Raw genomic sequence first — 18777 nt, 5'->3', positions numbered from 1 at the left:
AAATGCCTTCCAAATTCAGAGATAAATGGGTTGAGCAAGTAGAACTGAGAAGCTTTCAGATCAGCTCCAGATCAGAAATTCAGGCTATTATATATAGTAAACATAAATGTGAGAGACAAGACTTACTTAATTCAGAGTCAATCTGCCAGCTTCAGCCTGGGCTGTAGCCAGCCTCACTGTATGATAGTTTGGCTACCAGAGCTATAGGAAGGAAGTACAGTAGTTGTTTTAATAATATGGTTTCACTGTTGATTTTGTTGGTTTATAAAATAGTGAATGAGATGCAGCACACATGGACTTTGGGCCTAGAAAAGCACATTTCACACAGTTGTTTCTGAGAATGACTATTGCTTTTCAGTTGTTCAGTGTAGGCTCTGCTTTCTCTGACCCTTAGTGAGACGGACACTGCTCTTACATTAAATGGGGCTTCTCTCAAAAGCTGCAGAGGAGACACAGAATGCACAACGATCTACCTAGAATCAGCTTAAGGTTTCAGGACTGGAAACTGTCTTGATCTGGTGCAGTCAGAAACATTGTTTTGCATTATCCTATGTACATAAACATGGAATGTTGCAACATCTATTCTAGAGTTGTCAGCTGAAACCACAAAAACCATATATGCAGGAAGAAAGAACTTGCCAAGAATTAATCACATCTCGCGAAGTCCTGTTCTGTGTTCTCCGCTTCACTTCAGAAAAAGGAAGTAGCTGTCAAGTAACTTAGCCTGTGTGTATTTTTCTTTCACTGAAAAGAGCACGCTTATAAATATCCCTTCGGCACCTGAGAGTGATGCCAAAGATAATTGCATGCTCCTTTGCGCCTGACGCATGCAAGTGGAGTGTGCACCTCATCCATCTCTTATCATCACGGCAACACAAGAGACTGTTCCATATTCACAGAGTGATGAACATAATAAAACTTTTCAGGCCTTTGAGGCATTTTCTAGCGTGCCATGGAGATGATGGAAAGGGACCAGGGATTTCCTTAATATAATAACGTTCTTCAGCAAATGCCATCACTATAATGACCTTTGTGGTATCTCCTGGTCTGTGCTAGCCAGCTAAGTGTTACTTTCCTGAGTGAGGTCCATATGCAATCCACATGAGCTGAAAAAAATCTTAGTTTTTAGCCCAAAACCCTTGCTGACTCTTGGACATCATTTCCTAGTCATTTCCTGTGTGCAAATGCAAACCCTTAAAAATGACCCCCCAAATTGTGTGTGTGCATGTGCACACATTCACACACATGCACACATGCAGCTCCTATTCATTTCAGTGGAGTTCCCTGTTGGAGTCTGACTCGCATTTATGGCAGAGATCAGGGTGGTTGGGATTCCATTTGGATGTTCTGCTGTGGGTACCAAAATTACCCGAGCAAACCTTGTTTATGAAATGACCCCCTGTCACTTGCAGATGGATGCTGGTAGAACCAGTTTCCAGGATGTTGCAGTGGTTATTGTAGCTGAAGGTAGGGATGGTGTCAGTGGGGCCCACAATGATGCATGCAAAGTCGGACTGGGTGAATGGCTATTTCAGCATTCTATCATTACAAAGCATGTAAATTCTATTCCTGATCATATGGTGACACTCCGTCCCATCAGTAGAAAATTTGGCATGGGAAAATTACTTTTCCGCTGGAGAAGCAACGGTTTCTCTGGAGACTTCTCCTTTTGCTGTTGTGTTATTTTAAGATGCCAAAGAGCTCCAATGGGAAATGCCAGCAAATTGATCTCTGCTCCGTTTTGTTATTTGTTAATTTTAGTTCCAGGCAGGCTGTGTCCCTGATCCAAGCACTGGAGCATTAATCTAGCCTTATTAAGGTTTATTGTTGAACAAAGTGGGCTGAACACAGCTACCCTGCTTCATGTTTAGTAAGGGCCAAAATAGATGTATGCTTAAAAGATAGGCAGTTATAGATCTTATTTCTCTTTAATTCAGGGGTGGGGAACCTCAGGCCAAGGGCCAAATGCAGGCCTCTTTATCTGACCCTTGGGATCCTGCTCAGACCACACCTACTTTCTTCAGGCCACACCTCTCATTGGCTTTGCATTGTAGCCTCTGTTAAGTGCTTTTTCCTGGCTGGAACTCTAGCTTCTCTGGACAGACAATAGAGAGGGGTGTGTGGAATGGCAGTCCCTTCCAAATCTATACAGTAGCTCTGTGATTCTATGAAATTGTTGTGGAGCTCAGTGGTGACAAGTTCCTCCCCCCTCCCTATTATAGAGAAAAGAAAACTATCTACATTTGTTTTTGCAGATGACATTTTTTTGTATTCCCTTACACTCAGGTGGGTTTATGTAGTAGGCTGCTAGCAACTCTGTTTTGCAAAAAGAATTCACTGTATACTAATTATTCTAAAAGTGAGGTGAGTGCTTTTGAATGCAACGAAGGAGGATTTTACTCATTCAGTGTTTTGGGAATAAATAAAAAATCACTGATATGATTTTACTCATCTAGTGTTTTGGGAATATTCCCAAAACACTAGATGCGTAAAATCATGTCAGCATCTTATTTGCCAGCTCAGGGAATTGTAAAAATTATCGCAGTGCTGCTAAACAGAAGGTTCAGTTGTCTGTATAACATCCAGTCTGAGGTTCTGGAGCATCAGTGGATTGCAATATAAACTTAAATAAGATCTAAACTTTAACAATTTTTCACAAAATCTGAAAACAACATTAGGCACATCAGAACTCTGTTTCTAGAAATGATAATCCAATTAAACTTTTTAGTGACTTGACTAACAGCACAATCCAAAGCATATTTACTCAGGAGTAAGTTCCATTTCTCTCAAGAGAACATTACTCACTGATAAGGGTGCTTAGAACTGCAGCCTGCATTAACATCCCAGGTACCAGAAATATTGACCTAACAGAGCAATTTATTTTTCCAATAATGTTATTGTTAAACAATATTGTGGGGATATTGTTTTTGTTTGTTACTATGCTATGTATTTTTGTGTTTTTATATTGTAAACCTTCCTGTGATCCTTGGATGAAGGGTGGTATAGAAATTTAATAAATAATAATAACATTTGCCCCCAGCAAAAACTGGAACATGGTGTCCCACACAGTACAGAAATAGCATTAAATGGAAACTTACAAACTCAACTAAATTCAACCCTGACTTACAGTGTGAAAACCCATGCAACATAACAGAGCAATGCTTGCAAGGGGTCAGGCCAATCCAAGCAGCAAAGCCATTGCTGCATCCAGAGCCCTGCCTGCTTCTGTTTGTCAGGGTGCAAGTTTGGGGTGTGGCTTTTTTGCTGTGCAAGCTGCTGGCTGGTGCGGCAGAAGGGCCTCAGATGGATCCATCCTGGAACAGCTTTGGATCCAGCATGCCTAATTCCAACCACTATGCAGCAGTTGGTCAAAGGTATCCCTTCGTTTGCTAATATGAAGAAGTACAATACGAAAGGGAGCCAATTCTCTAAACAGCCTTGCTTGCTGCCGTGGACTTTGGACCTCTCTCCCACTGCATTTTTGCAAGACATGTGAATTTCCTCCCACACTCTACAGCACTTACTGCTGTGAAAACTGTACACAGTACACAGAACAAATACAGTTGTGCCTCTTTAGTTGCTCTTTAGTTTTGTCACCGGCACTTATTTATTAGTGTTACTGTTTGGTAACCAGGTCATCATTCGATTTTAAAAAGATAGCTTTTAAATGAGCTCATGTTGAGGCATGGTAGATGGATGAGTATTTTACAAATAAGCATTTTAACTATTAACTAAAGTGCTAAAGGTGGGGTGGTCGAGGGTTGCTGGCAGAGAGAAGTGCAGCTGCTGTGACCTCTGCTGTAGCAGAAGCCCCAGCTCTGTCCACAGCAGCCATTACAAAGGCCCCCCACATAAGGCATTTAAAGGTTTTTTTACACTGTTTTTAATATTGTGCAGTATTTCATTTTTATATTACTGTTGTGTTTTAATTGTTGTAACATTGTTGACATTAGGGAGGCTATTATTACAGTTGTGCCTTGGTTCTCGAACACCTTGGTACTTGAACGCCGCAAACCCGAAAGTAAGTGTTCTGGTTTGTGAACATTTTTTGGAAGCCGAACATCCGACGTGGCTTCCGCTTGACTGCAGGAAGCTCCTGCAGCCAATTGGAAGCCGTACCTTGGTTTTCGAATGGTTTCAGGAGTCAAACGGACTTCCGAAATGGATTAAGTTCGAGAACCAAGGTACCACATTATTATTATTATTATTATTATTATTATTATTATTATTATTATGCAGGATGGGACACCTAGAGATTTACAATCCTAAGTCCCATGGTTCCCTGGAGGGGGCCAATCATCAGGAGCCTCAGTTAGGCCAGCCTGAAACTGGAGTAATGAAAACATTCCCAGAAGCCAGCAGAACTTCAGAGATAGGCGAGGAGAAAGTGGGTAGTGCTCAGCTGCTCTCGTAACGTTTACAGTATTTCTTCTAGTCTATGGACCTACTGATACTTGGATGATTCTTCTCTCCTTGTTGGCAGTGGGATAACTCAGAAATGCATTGTTCCAAATTCGACAAAGTGAAACACCTGGTGAAAATACCTAGTGACCAGTTTTAAGACTGAACAATTCTTCATCTGTTATCCTCTCTTGCCTGCAATCGCTGTAAGGGCTTAGACATCCTTTGCATTGCTATCTGCAGTTCTAATCATGGAGCAAAACAAATCCCTTACTCGAGAACAGAGTACCAGTGACTCTAAAGAAATCCTAGATGCAGCAATTAGGTTTGGAAAATACTGCCTGTTCTTGATTTATTGGTCTCAACAACTCTTTGGCACAGGAAGCTGAACAAAAAAAAAATATTGAGGGCATAACAGTGTATTTTGGCATAAACAAAGCTCAGAAAATATGGGCTGAGATCACTTGAAGCTAAACTGTGGAAGTAATGTGATCAAGCCAGATGGCTATCCACCCTTTTGGTCATTTTGAAGCCTGCACACTCAGTGTCTAAATGAGATAGGTGAGCTCCCCAGCCTGATTGAGACTACGCATTCTGTGCCTAGAAGTTGCTCCTTCTGTTAATTCCAAGTGTGTGGCTTCTGGTAGGGTTTATTATTATTATTATTATTATTATTATTATTATTATTATTATATATTTCTACCCTGCCCATCTGGCTGGGTTTCCAGCAAAAGATTAAAAATACATTAAAACACCAGTCATTAAAAACTTCCCTAAACAGGGCTGCCTTCAGATGTCTTCTAAATGTCATATAGTTGTTTATATCCTTGACATCTGATGGGAGGACATTCCACAGGGTGGGCACCATTACTGAGAAGGCCCTCTGCCTGGTTCCCTATAACTTCGCTTCTCGAAGTGAAGGAACGGCCAGAAGGCCCTCGGAGCTGGACCTCAGTGTCTGGGTTGAACAATGGTGGAGACGCTCCTTCAGGTATAGTGGGCCGAGGCCGTTTAGGGCTTTAAAGGTCAGCACCAACACTTTGAATTGTGCTTGGAAACATACTGGGAGCCAATGTAGGTCTTTAAGACCGGTGTTATGTGGTCTTAGTGGGAAACATAACCTGTGGGAAACATATTCTTTGAATACTTAAGGAGAGTTTCTTATTATTTCAGTATTCAAGGCCTAAAATATGGAGCTTCAGCTTAGTAAACCCAGTAGTATGGGGTTTGCAATGTTAAGCAATATGCATTGAGGAACTCATGTTATGCTGTTAAAGAGCCTGTAGCATCCAGACAGATTGTTTGAAAATTCTTTTGGATCTCTTTTCTCATTTACTTAAAAAAAGACCCCACACTATAAGAAATGCAGTCCTTCATTCTTGATATTCTTAACTTGACCTTCACTTCTGTTCCTTGGCATTCCTCCACAGGACTATGGACAAGGATGTGAGACTCAAATGCCTGATCACAGAGGAAAGAGGTGTGCATTGAAACCAATGTGACAGTGGCTCCCAAACCTTTCACCCCATGAGCCACTTGAAAATTGCTGAGGGTCTTGGCAGACAGCTTAAATGACCTTTCTGCCCATTGCAGGATTTGTAATGCGGTGTGCTAGATCTACATTAATAGTATCTCCACTGCTTCTTCCTCCCCGTCCCCTCCTTAGATTTCATTTTATGGTATCGCAATCTGAATTCCTCAGAATTGGCCCTTCTGAATGAAGCTCATGGACCCCAGTTTTGAATCCCCTGTTATAAGGAGTTCTTGTAATAGGGAGGTTGTGATGCTTCTCCAAGTTAGTGTTTTTACTACAACCTTGCTGCATTTGTTGACTTTGGAACTTGCTGGGAATGTTCCCCCTGCTGTTCATAATCCAAAGCAGTCTTATTCATGGGGGGGGGCGGTATCTTTTGCAAGAGATCATTTGTGTGGAGAAGACGTATAGAGAGAAATGATGAACGATACTGCAATTCTGCTCCTAAGTGTCTACTCAGAAGTAAGCCCTATTGAGTTTGGTGGGACTTACTCCCAAAGAAGTGTATATAGGGTCACTGTCCAACACTCTTATTCCTGGTTAAACACACATAAACATACATACATTCACCTGCACACACTGTGTGAATACAACGGAGCACCCTTCTTCATTCTGTCCCACAAAGAACTGAAAAGCAGAGGTGACATGCTGACTTTCCTGCCTTTTATATTCTGGGGGAAAGCATGAGAAAGTAAAGGCACAGTCTTAGATGTTTGAAAGTAGATTCATTTTACCAGAAATAACCAACTGATAAGGTGCAATAATTATTTTGCAATGCTTTTATCCAAGCTATTCATCTCCGCAGACAAGGAGGCAGGCATCTCTTTTGTCAGGCTCCAGTGACTGTGCAGTGAACATTTCACCGACTGGGACTGCAGTTCATATTTCCAGTTCTTTAAAGTGAGTTATGGCGAAGAAACCATTTTCAGCTCATACATTCTACATCCCCCTGAGCTAGCCCATAAAAGAGAAATACCAGGAGTGTGGGGGGCAGGGAGGCGGTGGCGGCAGTGTAGTTTGTGACTGACAGCTGTAGCTTCAGGCTAGAAAATTATTTTACCAGGTTTCTGCTATTCTTTAACTTCAAATATGGCTTTGTGTGACTGATTAACCATGTTTACATGGACACTTAGTACTGACAGCTAGCTATGGAAGCTGAGGAACCTCTTTGGGTGTGTGGGTGAGGTAGTAGCAGGGCAGCTAAACAGAGTAAGAGAAGTATCATGTATCCAAACCTGAAACTAGCCTCAATGTACTCAATACCATTTTCCCCAAACTCAACGGCTCTGTTGGTTCTCAACCGCAACAAGACACACATGATCACAAACTGAAGTCTTAGTTCTTTATTGATTTCACTTATTTCCCCAAACAACTGCTTGGGTGATATACTTCAAAACAACAGTAATAATAATAAAAAAAACTTTTGACAAACATTGGTTCAATAATTTAAGTTGACACATCATGGGATAGTTGGGGTGTATTACACGTTTTTTGTGATTGAGTGAGTTCACCCAAAGTTACATCTAAGGCAAAAAGCAGTGGATTGGGAACTCTAGGAGACATAAGAGGCAACTCCTAGGGGCGAAGGTCCCATCGGCTCCTCCAATAAAATATTTGAGCCCCTCCCCCAAGTTGATGGGCATTGCCATTCAAATGGTGCACACACACTGTGTCTTGTGATTGATTGTGAGGGGCAGGGTTTACCTGGGCACCTCCAATATTTTTTTGAAGTTGGCACCCCTGCTAGAAGATCATACCCTTAAGTCAGGACATGTCTATTTTATGATATCCATTTGATACTTTGCATTGCATTCAATGGAGCACTAAGTGAATCTTCTGTCAGCACAAGGATTTTTTTTTTAGTGTTTTCCTCCTCCCCATGCACACCCCCTAGATCTGTTCTAGGGGTTCCACCAAACCTCTGGGGGAGGAGAAGTGGGAAAGACCTACTATGCAAGCAGTGATCCTTGTGCTGATGGAACATTTTAGTTGAATGCCACCTTTGGTGGTTCCCTGCTTCTCTGCTTTTGCCATTTGACAACACAGCAGCCTCTCAGTCCAGGCTCCCATGAGGATAGCCAGTGCTTGGAGGTGTCGCCCCCCCTTCAGGGACTGCTGTTTCCCCCAGGAATGGGAGGGAGCACAAAGGTCTCTGTGTAGTGCTGGCTGCTTGTGGACCACGATCTCCCAGAGATCCTCTGGAACCTGCTTCTCCTCTGGAAGTAGCTGCCGCTGCTGTTAAAGGATCGCTGCCTGTTCCTCAAGTACTCTTTGTAGTTTTTGGTCAGCAAGGTGTAGAGGAAAGGGTTGATGCAGCTGTTGCTGTAAGTCAGGCACGTGGTCAGGTAGTTGATGTTCCTGGTGGCATTGTGAGACACTGGGAGGGGGTCGATGTATTGGGAGAGGAGGTGCCAGATCCAGAAAGGCAGGAAGCAGGCCCAGAAGACCAGCACGATAGTGAAGATCAAGTACAGCACTTTTTGGTTGGGCAGCCTCTTGGTCTCTTTCAAAGAAGTCGTTTGGGACACCCAGTAAGTCCTTGCCAGCCGGATGTAAAGATACCCGATGACAACCCCGGGACCCACAATGCTGGTACAGAAGAGGATGGTGATGTAGATCTTGTAGGACAATTTGCTCCAGGTAGGGAGGCAGATGTTCTTGTCCTCTCTTACAAGCTGGATCATGATGAGCATTGGGAGGGTGAGGAGCAGAGACACAACCCAGATGATGACGGCAATGGCTTTCCGGTAGCTCTTGGACCTTTTCACGGTGTCCAGGGGCTTCAGCACTGCCAGGTATCTCTCTGTGCTCATCACCATCAAGGTGAAAATACTGGTGTGCATGGTGAGGAAATCCAAGCTGAAAAGGATCCGGCACCCAGCTTCTCCAAAGTACCATCCCCTGGTGAAATATGTCCCGACAATGAAAGGGATGGTGAGAAGGTAGAGTAGGTCCGCTAGGGCAAGGTTGATGATGTAGATGTACATAGAGGCAGAGTATCTCAGATAATGGCACATCACCACTAAGGTGTAGATGTTGCCTGTCACTCCAATAACGCACATGATGGAGAGGATAGTCCCGATGGTGCAGGTGGCTATGAAGTCCTCTGTGGAGGCCCCGTCCCAGGTTGTATTGTAGGAAATGTTGGGGTTGCTTCTGAGTAGGTTGCCCTTATCTGTGCCCACCTTCACTGTTGAGGAGACGGTGTCCTCCATCCTCTTAAATGATCTAACTCAGCAGCCCATGAACAGTGCAAAGTGAGTTCTTCTCAGCTGGGTATTCCAGACACCATAAGGAGGGCAAAGCAGGCTTCATTTTTCAGCTTTTATTGCTTGTGCCGAAGCAGAGGCAGCTTCCCCGAAGTTTACACCAAGTGGTTTATTCTAGAGAAAGGACATGAAGAAACAGTGTTAGGGTAGGGAGAATCATAGAACAGGAGGGCTGCAAAGGTGGAAGTTTCAACTGCAGTCTAGACTGTGAGTCTGGATAAGTGACAGGGTTACAAACTGGCAGGCAGCCTGAGTTTTGTTAGCTACTTGGGAATTTGGCCCCTTCTCATTCTGATTTTCTGAACAGCTAGTCCAACTATCTGCATTCGTAGAACGAGAGATTTGCTACCTTAGATGCCTTTGGTGCCACCAGCAGAGTACAGAAATGTGCACTGTCCAAGGTGCCAAAGGTGTCCTATAGCAGGGGTGGCTCCCCCTGGGCAAATGTTTCTGGTCCTCCAAGACCCAAGCAACTTTATGGTGATGGCAAGAGGGAAAACATTATAATAAACATGGCTCACTGTGCTCTCCTGGAGATAAAAACCACCCACCCTCTGCTCATCAGACCCTCATCAATTGTATTTATATGTTGTGATCTTTGGATGAAGAGTGGTATACAAACTTTAATAATAATAGTAATGCTACTACTAATAATGGGATGTGGGTGGTGCTGTGGGTTAAACCACAGAGCCTAGGACTTGCCGATCAGAAGGCTGGCGGTTCAAATCCCCACGATGGGGTGAGCTCCCGTTGCTCAGTCCCTGCTCCTGCCAACCTAGCAGTTTGAAAGCACGTCAGAGTGCAAGTAAATGAATAGGTACCGCTCCGGCGGGAAGGTAAACGGCATTTCCATGCGCTGCTCTGGTTCACCAGAAGCAGCTTAGTCATGCTGGCCACATGACCTGGAAGCTGTATGCCGGCTCCCTCAGCCAGGAAAGCGAGATGAGCGCCACAACCCCAGAGTTGTCCAAGACTGGACCTAATGGTCAGGGGTCCTTTTACCTTTACCTTACTACTATTAATGTTGTATAATGTATAATGTAATCAGCAGGGAGGGGGGATTTTTGTCCCCATCAGTTGAAAGGAGGGGGCTTATTGTCTCCTCCCCAGACGACAAATGATTGATCTGATGAGCTGGTAGGGGATGATTTGCATCCCCATTAGACTGCTGTGCTAGGCAGAGAGATTTAAACCTCTCCACTCTCCCCAGGATTATTAATATTTTTTCCTGCTTAGCCCAGCACTGCGATGGGGATGTAAACCAACCCACTGGTCATCAGGCCAGTCATTTGATGAGGCAGGTGAGAACCCTTTCTTCTGTTAATCTGCACAGATCAGCTGAGGAGGGGGAACTTGTGTGTGTGTGTGCATGTCTTTTGTCAAACGGGTATACATGTGCACATGCAAGAATGTGGGATAGTCACACCTACTGCTGGCATTCAGACACCAGAGTGTTGGCCAAGGATGAATGCAACTCTTGCAAAAAACCAGCAACAACATAAGGCAACCACCCTGGCTCTATAGACGAAGAATACATTTTACTAAATTGAACCCCAACAGCCTTTGGTAAACTGTTCACACTCTTCAATAATGAATCACCAATAATGAATTGTATTTCTATGTGGCTAAAGAAATGGCCACATGACTCAGCCTCCATTTTCAATGAGCCCAGGCTAACTTCCAGGCTTGTCATCAGTTTGGGATGAGGTGGCAATCGCGGGCATGCTGCTACTCAGTGGTTCATCTCAGCACAACATTCTCATGTTGAACCATCATTTCCGAAACCTATGTGTACTGATTTGTTTTCTATCTTTTTTAAAAAATAGGAAACATTGGTTGGGACCCAGTCAAGAGTTTCTGATGCTTTGGCTGGTAATGGTGCACTGGCAGAAGTGTGCACCTGGGGTTCTCTTACAACTCAACCTCCACAGTCTTCTCTTAAAGCCCTCTCAGCAAGAGTCCCTCATCTTACCTTGTGGCAAAGAATTTCACCAATTTGTTGCCCACTGTATGAAGTTGATTTGTGGGACTGGCTACTGCCACAAGGTTGGGTGATGGTTTCAGAAGGGTGTCAAAGTGACAAACACTAGAAAAGAAGTCTTGTCAGCCTCCAGAATTAGATGGGCTGCTCAGAAGAACAACAGGGGAGGGCCATTGCCATGTGGCCATCAGGTTTGGCATGGTGGGAAGCAGGATGTTAGATGACAATATACCAGTGATCTTGTACAGCGAAAGTGATTTCCATGTTCACCCCAAACAGCAGGGGTCTTCTGTGGGCACATTTGGAATTTTGAGATGGTGTAAGGTAGACTCACAAAATGAATGCTGCGGGACATGGTATAACACAAAAATGGATGCCATGTGGGGCAGGATACAACATCAGATGGCTGCCGCGGGACGGCATTAATGGCTGTCACACCTGAAAGAGCAGGAAAATAAAAAATGACCTGTCTCATCACCTGCCCCCTATCTGTAGGCAGCAGGGAAAGGCACCTATACCAGCCACCACCACTCACAGAGAGAAGCTCTTTGCACCTTGCTTCTTTTGAGAGATGAGCTGTTTGGTGCCCAATCCTGGCAACCTACGAAATGTGAGCGTGTTTAAGGGTGGAGGGGTGTTTGATGTAGGAGATGCTCAGCCAGTGCAAACAGGCAATGAGCAGGAAGAGGAAAAAGGCTGCTGTGCATTGTGGATTTCTGAAGGCATGTTTATTGAGCCCTTTCACATAGGAATTACCAGTAGAAACATACCGTGCACAATTGACACCAAGTCATTTCTGCAACCGCATAGTTGGATTTTTGTAGGGAGCCACTGCGACCACAGCAATTTAGCACAGAGAGAACACGTCGCCAGTGCAAACCATGTTTCCCCCCATGATCTTGTACATCAGGGGTGGAGAACCTGTGGCCCTCCAGATGTTGTTCGATTCCAACTCCCATGATCCCTGACCATTGGCCATCATCAATGGAGTCCAACCACATCTGGAGAGACACAGGTTCCCCATCCTGGTTGTACATAAATGGGACAAGCTTGCTTGGAGAAAGAAAGGATTTTAAAATTTTTGAACTCACCCCAAGTTCACATTTAGGTCCAGTTCACATAAAGGTAGGCAATAATAAGTGATTTTTTGAAATGGTCTGTACTGCCCAATGTTTGTTTTTGCATTTCTTAACAATGTTTCCTGAGAAAGCTGAAAACAGGTCACAAAAATATAGGATCATGCATGAAGTTTTGACAGACCTCCAAGACAAATTCGCTCCTCCTCACACTCTCTACTGATTTGGAGGGGAGGGGAACCATTAATATATTTTGTTAATATTTCTGAGGAACAAATGATAACAAAGTCCTTTCAGGCTTTTGCCATGAAGGAAAATATCTGTGCTGGAGACAGCAGGTGTTGAAAGTGTCACCAGCCTGGCTTGAGCACAGATCTGTCGCCCAGCGCCCAGCACAATTCCTTATGTTACAAAGCAATGCAACACAGCAGGGGGCATTTTTGTCCAGACTTGGTAAAGGGTAACATTTTAAACTGAGGCTTGCTTCTTAACAGATGTGGAAGGAGGGATTCAAATTATCTTGTTTGCCTCTCTTGGGGACCACACACTTCTAAAGTTCCTCTATCCTTAACACAAGCAGTTCAGACTTCATCAAAGAACAGGTCTGTGAGGCACTTCAGGCAAATTAGATCAATGCACTCATAGACAAAAAGACTGAGACAGCCCGTTTGCTTTGATTCATATAGTACTACTCCAAGGATTCAGGCAGCCTAGTCCTATGCCTTTTACCTGTAATGTAGCCCTACTTTGCATTCAACTTGCAGCTTTGACAAAATGCACATAGCATTGGCTGGGGAGCTATTATCAGTATCATAGCAGGTATGGAAGGGGGATGTAACTGTTTCCTCCCCTGCTGCAGTGCTGAGGAAAATCCTTCTTCTGAAACTGGTATTTGTTTTGATGGTGAAATATCCCATTGGAGTCAAATTCCTCTTCCACGCGCACGCACACACACACACGAATGAAAAAGCTGCACATTCAATCCAGTGACATATAATAATAACACTTCTAAATTGACCCAAGATATCAGCCCTAGTTGCACAAAGATGCTACTTCTAAAGTACATCTTGATGTGTGCTCAGTTTGGAAACAGGCTAAAAACACCCAGACGATAACATACCTTCCTAACAATGAGAAAACACAAAAGATCCTCCTGAGCTGAGGGTAGGAAGAAGAGAAAAAGACTCGATTTTCATCAGCATGTCAAAAATGAGGCACAGGCACACACAAACACATACATACCATGTTTGCATTTTGATATCAACTGCCAATGCATAATGCAGCCCTCAGAGGCATTAAAAAATAAGAACTATCCTTCCTGACCTTCAGTTACATCTTTCATCTCAGGTGACCAGCACACACATTTCAAGGAGTTGCCCCAGAGAGATAAATAAATCCCATCCAGAAATGGAAATTCCAGATCCAAACCTGACTTCTGTGAAATTCCAGCTGATGAAGTTTCTTCTTGCGTGAGTGGAGTAAATAAATAATGGGTGGCTTGGTGAAAATGTCTCCAGAGGATCTTCCTAGACACGAGGAAACGGTGCAAAACCCAGTGCTCAGAGCATCTGGGATGACTGTGTGAAAGAGAGTGAGAGAGCGAGAAACCTCACTAAGTATGTTTGAAATGTGTGCCCTCCCAATCCTTGCATTCACTTATGCCTGCTATTTATGCTGCTCCCCGTGACGCTCAACATTGTTGGACTGCAACTGCAGCAGGCGAGCTAGCCGGGATCCTCTCTCATTATTTTTTTTTTAAAGATGCAGCGTTTCAAAAACTAAAGCTGGTTGCTAGCCCAAGAGACCGCAAGCCATGCATCGCACATCAGGACTGTTTCATCCTGACTGAGAGGGCTACTTATATACTCCTTGAAACATTCTTAGCCTTTCCCCAAACAGATCTCTGTGTAGGGAGGGGAGGGGATCCAATATTCTTTGCAGAAGCTTGGGAATAAAAAAACAGGTCTGGGGTTTGTGTAAGAAAGGGTTAAATCCTTCTGGGGAAGGTGCCAGCGGGAGACTTGGCATTGAGATTTAATTCCAAAAGGGAGCTGTGAATTTGTTTGGGTTGGAGGATTTATTGACAGCTGATCTACTACTCGGGTATCATAAGTGACACCTTTAAGACCTGCTGTCCTGATGATAATAAACAGCTGTCCAACTTGTTTAGGGCTCTCTGCTAATTTCCCTTTCGACTTGGGATGACTGTGGCAAACTAAAGGGAAAAAGATGAGCGGACTGCTTTGAAAATGAAAACTTTTTAGGACTGGGAGAAGCTGCTTAATGAAGATGAAAGAAAAAGGAGCTGAACGCAGGTAGGGGCTGCAGATGCCAGGCCAAATCACTTGCTCCCCTTCCTCTCCTTCAAGAAGCATTCATTGTTGACAGAATCATTCTCTGCTGGACCCTTTACTGGAAGGTGGAAGGTGGAACCTCTCCTTATACTGCCTTATTTTAATTATTAAGCTTAAGCTTTGGAGCCTCTTGGAGTGCAGAGCTCAAATTTTCACAATAGTGCACTTGTCCACAAAACTTATTTGTGGACTGATTAATAATGATCATGTTCAGATGTGGAGGCATGTTATACTGGTGTGAGGATACACATGGCACGACATAACAGTGACCGATATAAGAATGGTGCTCTTTTTTCACAAAGCATCAAATTTATACTATATTATTGACTAATGCAAAATGATAATTTTCAAATATTGCAGAATGTGTGGTATTGCAAATCTGTACACACAGATATGCAGCCAATTTAAATAATTCTTTTCTTTGAGCATGGTATAGCAAGCAGTTGGTAATATACGACACAAGATATGAAGGCAATTCATAAAACTCTTCAGAACACCAAGATAGTTTTGAAAAACCCTACAGTTGTACTTTATAGAAATGTTCAACAATATACACATCTGCACAAATATTTGAAATTGTACGTCTCTTAGCTACATTTAATATTTCACACGTTTGTAGAAATGAAGTGGAACTTTGGGCACATGTTAAAAAGCTGCAAGGAAGCAGTTCATGGCAAGTATGGGGAGCATCTGCGAGGATTGTTGACAGGGGCTTGTATAGTCCATCACCTTTCTGAATCCAGCCCCAGCTTGCTCTGAAAGGAAGGGCAGGCTTGGACTCTTGTGTCTCTTCACTGCACTAAGAGCTCTTGGGCAAAGTCAGTTGGTTCGGCTAAGAAATTGGTTGATTTGTGGCTTAGCACAACAAACTGCTGAGCCAGTCTCTTGGTTGCATCCACGTTGCTTCACTTCAGTCATATTGTTAACACATCTTCATAATCCAGGGCTGCCATATTTCAAACAGTGAAAATCCGGACAGAAATGTTGAGCTTTTTGGGCAAAATCACTAAAAAAATAATGCTGTTTTTGAGCTATTTTTATGGGAAAATGGCAAAAATGACATTGCCGACACTGCCAAGTCATAATCTAAATTATCAACCTCTGTGCGTAAGTATTAATACAGTGTGGTGTGAAGCAGAGTGGTAACTTAAGCTTTATGCTTTGTATTGTATATAGTAAATAACTCCTGTTAAAGTGCAACTTGGTATTTCCTTTATTGCCCACCTGAGTCCCCAAAAGAGCCCCATGGCAAGACCATCCCTGAAATTGGAGTTGCCTCAATGAGCCCTGACTTTCTTCCATGTTCTGCTCAGTTCCTAGGTTCTCTTTTTCCTTTTCATCTCACTGCCTCCAATTGGGAACACTGCACAGGTCTTCTATTCACTCATTTTGATCTGGTCTGTTGGTTTCAGTGCTTAAGGCCTTTTCATTTTAACTTACCCTTGAATCTGTTGGGGTACATTAATTAGAGAACTAGACTAAAGTAGTAGTATATGTGAGAGGGGGGATTTAAACTTAGCACAGCCATTAATTTATAGAGCAGCCTGAAGACATCTGTAAGAGGGAGTGTTAGCACTGGCTTATGACTATTGATGTGTCACAAGAATTTAGTTCTTAGGAAAAGTACTGAATATTATTATACAAGTGTTATAATTTGTGGCAGGGGGAGGAAAGCTGACAGAAAGTACATTTAAAAGCACCGGGCATCACCAGCAAAGGCTAGAGTAGCCAGGAAATATGGCTGATCTTTTCAAATATATACATACTTTTTAAAGCCAAATAGAGTTAACTGCATTCTGAGTGGGTAACTGAGATGTAATAAGAATACGGGCTTAAACTGGTGGGAGGAAGAGCTAGTTTAAATATGGGAAATAGTTTGCTAACAAATCTGGACTAGAAGAAGTATTTTATGGTTTATTTTGTGGCTTTCTAACATTTGCTACAGACAGCAAAGCCAAAAAATAAAATATCAATTAGCAATGAAATATCAGTAGTTGAAGCACTTCCACCAGTATAGCCATCCAAGAGGGATAGCTTTGGGATAGATAGCCTTGAATTTGTGCAATGGTCATAGACTGGCCTTTTAATCTCCCTCATCCCTCTTGCTACAGCATCATCATTTTGCCTTGGCCATGTCATTCTGCTTCCTCAACACCCTTTTCCTTCCTGTACATGCTTGGATCTTGATTAACATTGGGCACGGTTGTCATGATGGTGCAAGAGCTGCTCGCTCATTAATGTGTGAGATTTACCTGGGAAGAGATATAATCCCTCACCTGCTTAGCTCTGATCCGAGGCTTAAGCCAGCATTTGCAAACCACTCATAGATTGCTTCACTGTGCTTCAGGAGAACCAAATTATCCCATGCTAATAAGTCTTTTCATCAAAGCTCTCCTGTAGTCTTTGCAGCAGAAGCAAACTTGTCATTGCTGCTGTTGGCATTTGGAAGATGGTTGTAGACAGATTTTCTCGGGGACCAGGTGGCTTCTGGTGTCAGTCAAACTAAATTAGGACTCTGCATTGTTTTCCTCATTCACATGCCATTGTAATGACTATCAAGGGGAAGGGGAAAGGAATGCGACATCAGGATTGCTACACTGCCCTCTTTTGAGCTGAATGCATCTCACCTGCTCTTATGTTCTGGATGTAATAAACTGTGGAGTGTTGCTAAAAAGAGGAAAAGGGGGTCTCCAAGCACCTTCCTTGCCTAACCACTACAAACCATTCTCAGACCTGTTAGGATTTCTGAGTCCTTAGCACATAGCAGAGACATTTTTTTTAGTATTAGGAGGGGTAAAACGTGTTTCTGTGTCCACATGTGTGTTTCAAACTACAGTGGAACCTCTGGTTAAGTACTTAATTCATTCTGGAGGTCCGTTCTTAACCTGAAACTGTTCTTAACCTGAAGCACCACTTTAGCTAATAGGGCCTCCTGCTGCCACCGTGCTGCTGGAGCACGATTTCTGTTCTTATCCTGAAGCAAAGTTCTTAACCTGAAGTACTATTTCTGGGTTAGCGGAGTCTGTAACCTGAAGCGTATGTAACCTGAAGCATATGTAACCCGAGGTACCACTGTATATGAAACTGATATTGTGAAATAGAAGATCGGTTTTATGCGTTAGCAGAAATTGCAGTGGTTGGTTCTAGTTACTTGGTTTCCTTCCTTGCTTGCTTAAAAATCACCCTACAGCTCCATTCCCATTGTTTCAGAGTAATATAGCAACAAGGGAAGATGCCTTATTCAAAGCCAGGGAATTGGTCAATCTCGCTCAATATAATCTACACAGGCTGCTGCTGGTTTTCTCCAGGATTTCACATAGCGTTACCTCTCAGTCCTACCTAGAGATGCCAGGGATTGAACCACGCAGATGTTCTACCACTAAGCTATGTCAGGAACCCCTTTGCAGAAGGTATGATGGCAAGACAACCAGAAGATGGCAGCTTCAATGATACAGAAAGGCATCAGCTTAAATGCCAATGTCAGATGTATCAGCAGCACTTGGCCAGCCTACATTGGACAGGCTGATGCTTCAATTGCATAGCAACCACGAATCAGTTCTAAAACAACAACAACATGGGGAGGACAGTACCAAAACCACAGACGTTTGAGGAACTGGGTTCTCCATTAAGAGTGAGTGAAGGATGTCAGTGCTGCAGAGACGGGACAGCATGGAAGCAGACTTTTGAAAAGCCCCCTTTCTCAGGATATAGTGATCTATACATTATCGCAATCTTCTCTTCATGGCTAACAAAATGCTAGAGGGCACCTAAGGTTGTATCCAACTTTGGTCCTATTCAGATTAGACTCAATAGAAATTAATGGCTAACTTAATGGACTTAATTTCAGTGGGTCCACTGCAGGTAGGATTTCGTTGGATACAAAACCTATTAGCCCCAAATGGTCCATTGTCCATTGTAGTTGTTTCAATGGCTGAAAGCCCAATTTATGAAAATTTGCCATCATGGATTAAAAGGCCACCATGGATTTAAAACACCCTCCCCAATCAATATACTTAATTTTTTTGTTTATTGTGCTATTGATTATGCAATACAGCACTACTATGGAAACAAGAATTTGGAGAGGGAATTCTTTCTTGAAGCAGTGAGTATTTTTGCACAGAATATTTTTACACTATCCTGACCAGAGCTTGTAGTAGAAATA

General features: G+C 43.1%; 1 protein-coding gene across 2 annotated transcripts; it reads right to left on the bottom strand.

Annotated features, from left to right (window-relative positions):
* Positions 1 to 7263: 7263 nt before the first annotated feature.
* Positions 7264 to 14113, bottom strand: LOC128407561 (urotensin-2 receptor-like). 2 transcript variants are annotated; one of them, XM_053376065.1, is made up of 2 exons: positions 13690 to 14113; positions 7264 to 9318 (listed from the first exon to the last, which is right to left on the bottom strand). In XM_053376065.1, the coding sequence occupies exon 2, from the start codon at positions 9148 to 9150 to the stop codon at positions 8041 to 8043; it is 1110 nt and encodes a 369-aa protein (XP_053232040.1). In that variant the 5' UTR covers positions 9151 to 9318; positions 13690 to 14113; the 3' UTR covers positions 7264 to 8040. The 2 variants fall into 2 exon arrangements, with proteins under 2 accessions (XP_053232040.1, XP_053232041.1); XM_053376066.1 differs by having other exon boundaries at positions 13875 to 14113.
* Between the last annotated feature and the right edge of the window lie 4664 nt (positions 14114 to 18777).

Source organism: Podarcis raffonei, chromosome 2 (assembly GCF_027172205.1).
Source record: "Podarcis raffonei isolate rPodRaf1 chromosome 2, rPodRaf1.pri, whole genome shotgun sequence".
Lineage (NCBI taxonomy): Eukaryota > Metazoa > Chordata > Lepidosauria > Squamata > Lacertidae > Podarcis > Podarcis raffonei.
The sequence above is the reverse complement of the archived record's forward strand: the minus strand, read 5'-3'. Positions and strand labels throughout refer to the sequence as shown.

What these genes read in the sequence shown, in the direction of transcription:
- LOC128407561 (XM_053376065.1), bottom strand. Translation starts at nt 9,150, where the DNA reads ATGGAGGACACCGTCTCCTCAACAGTGAAGGTGGGCACAGATAAGGGC.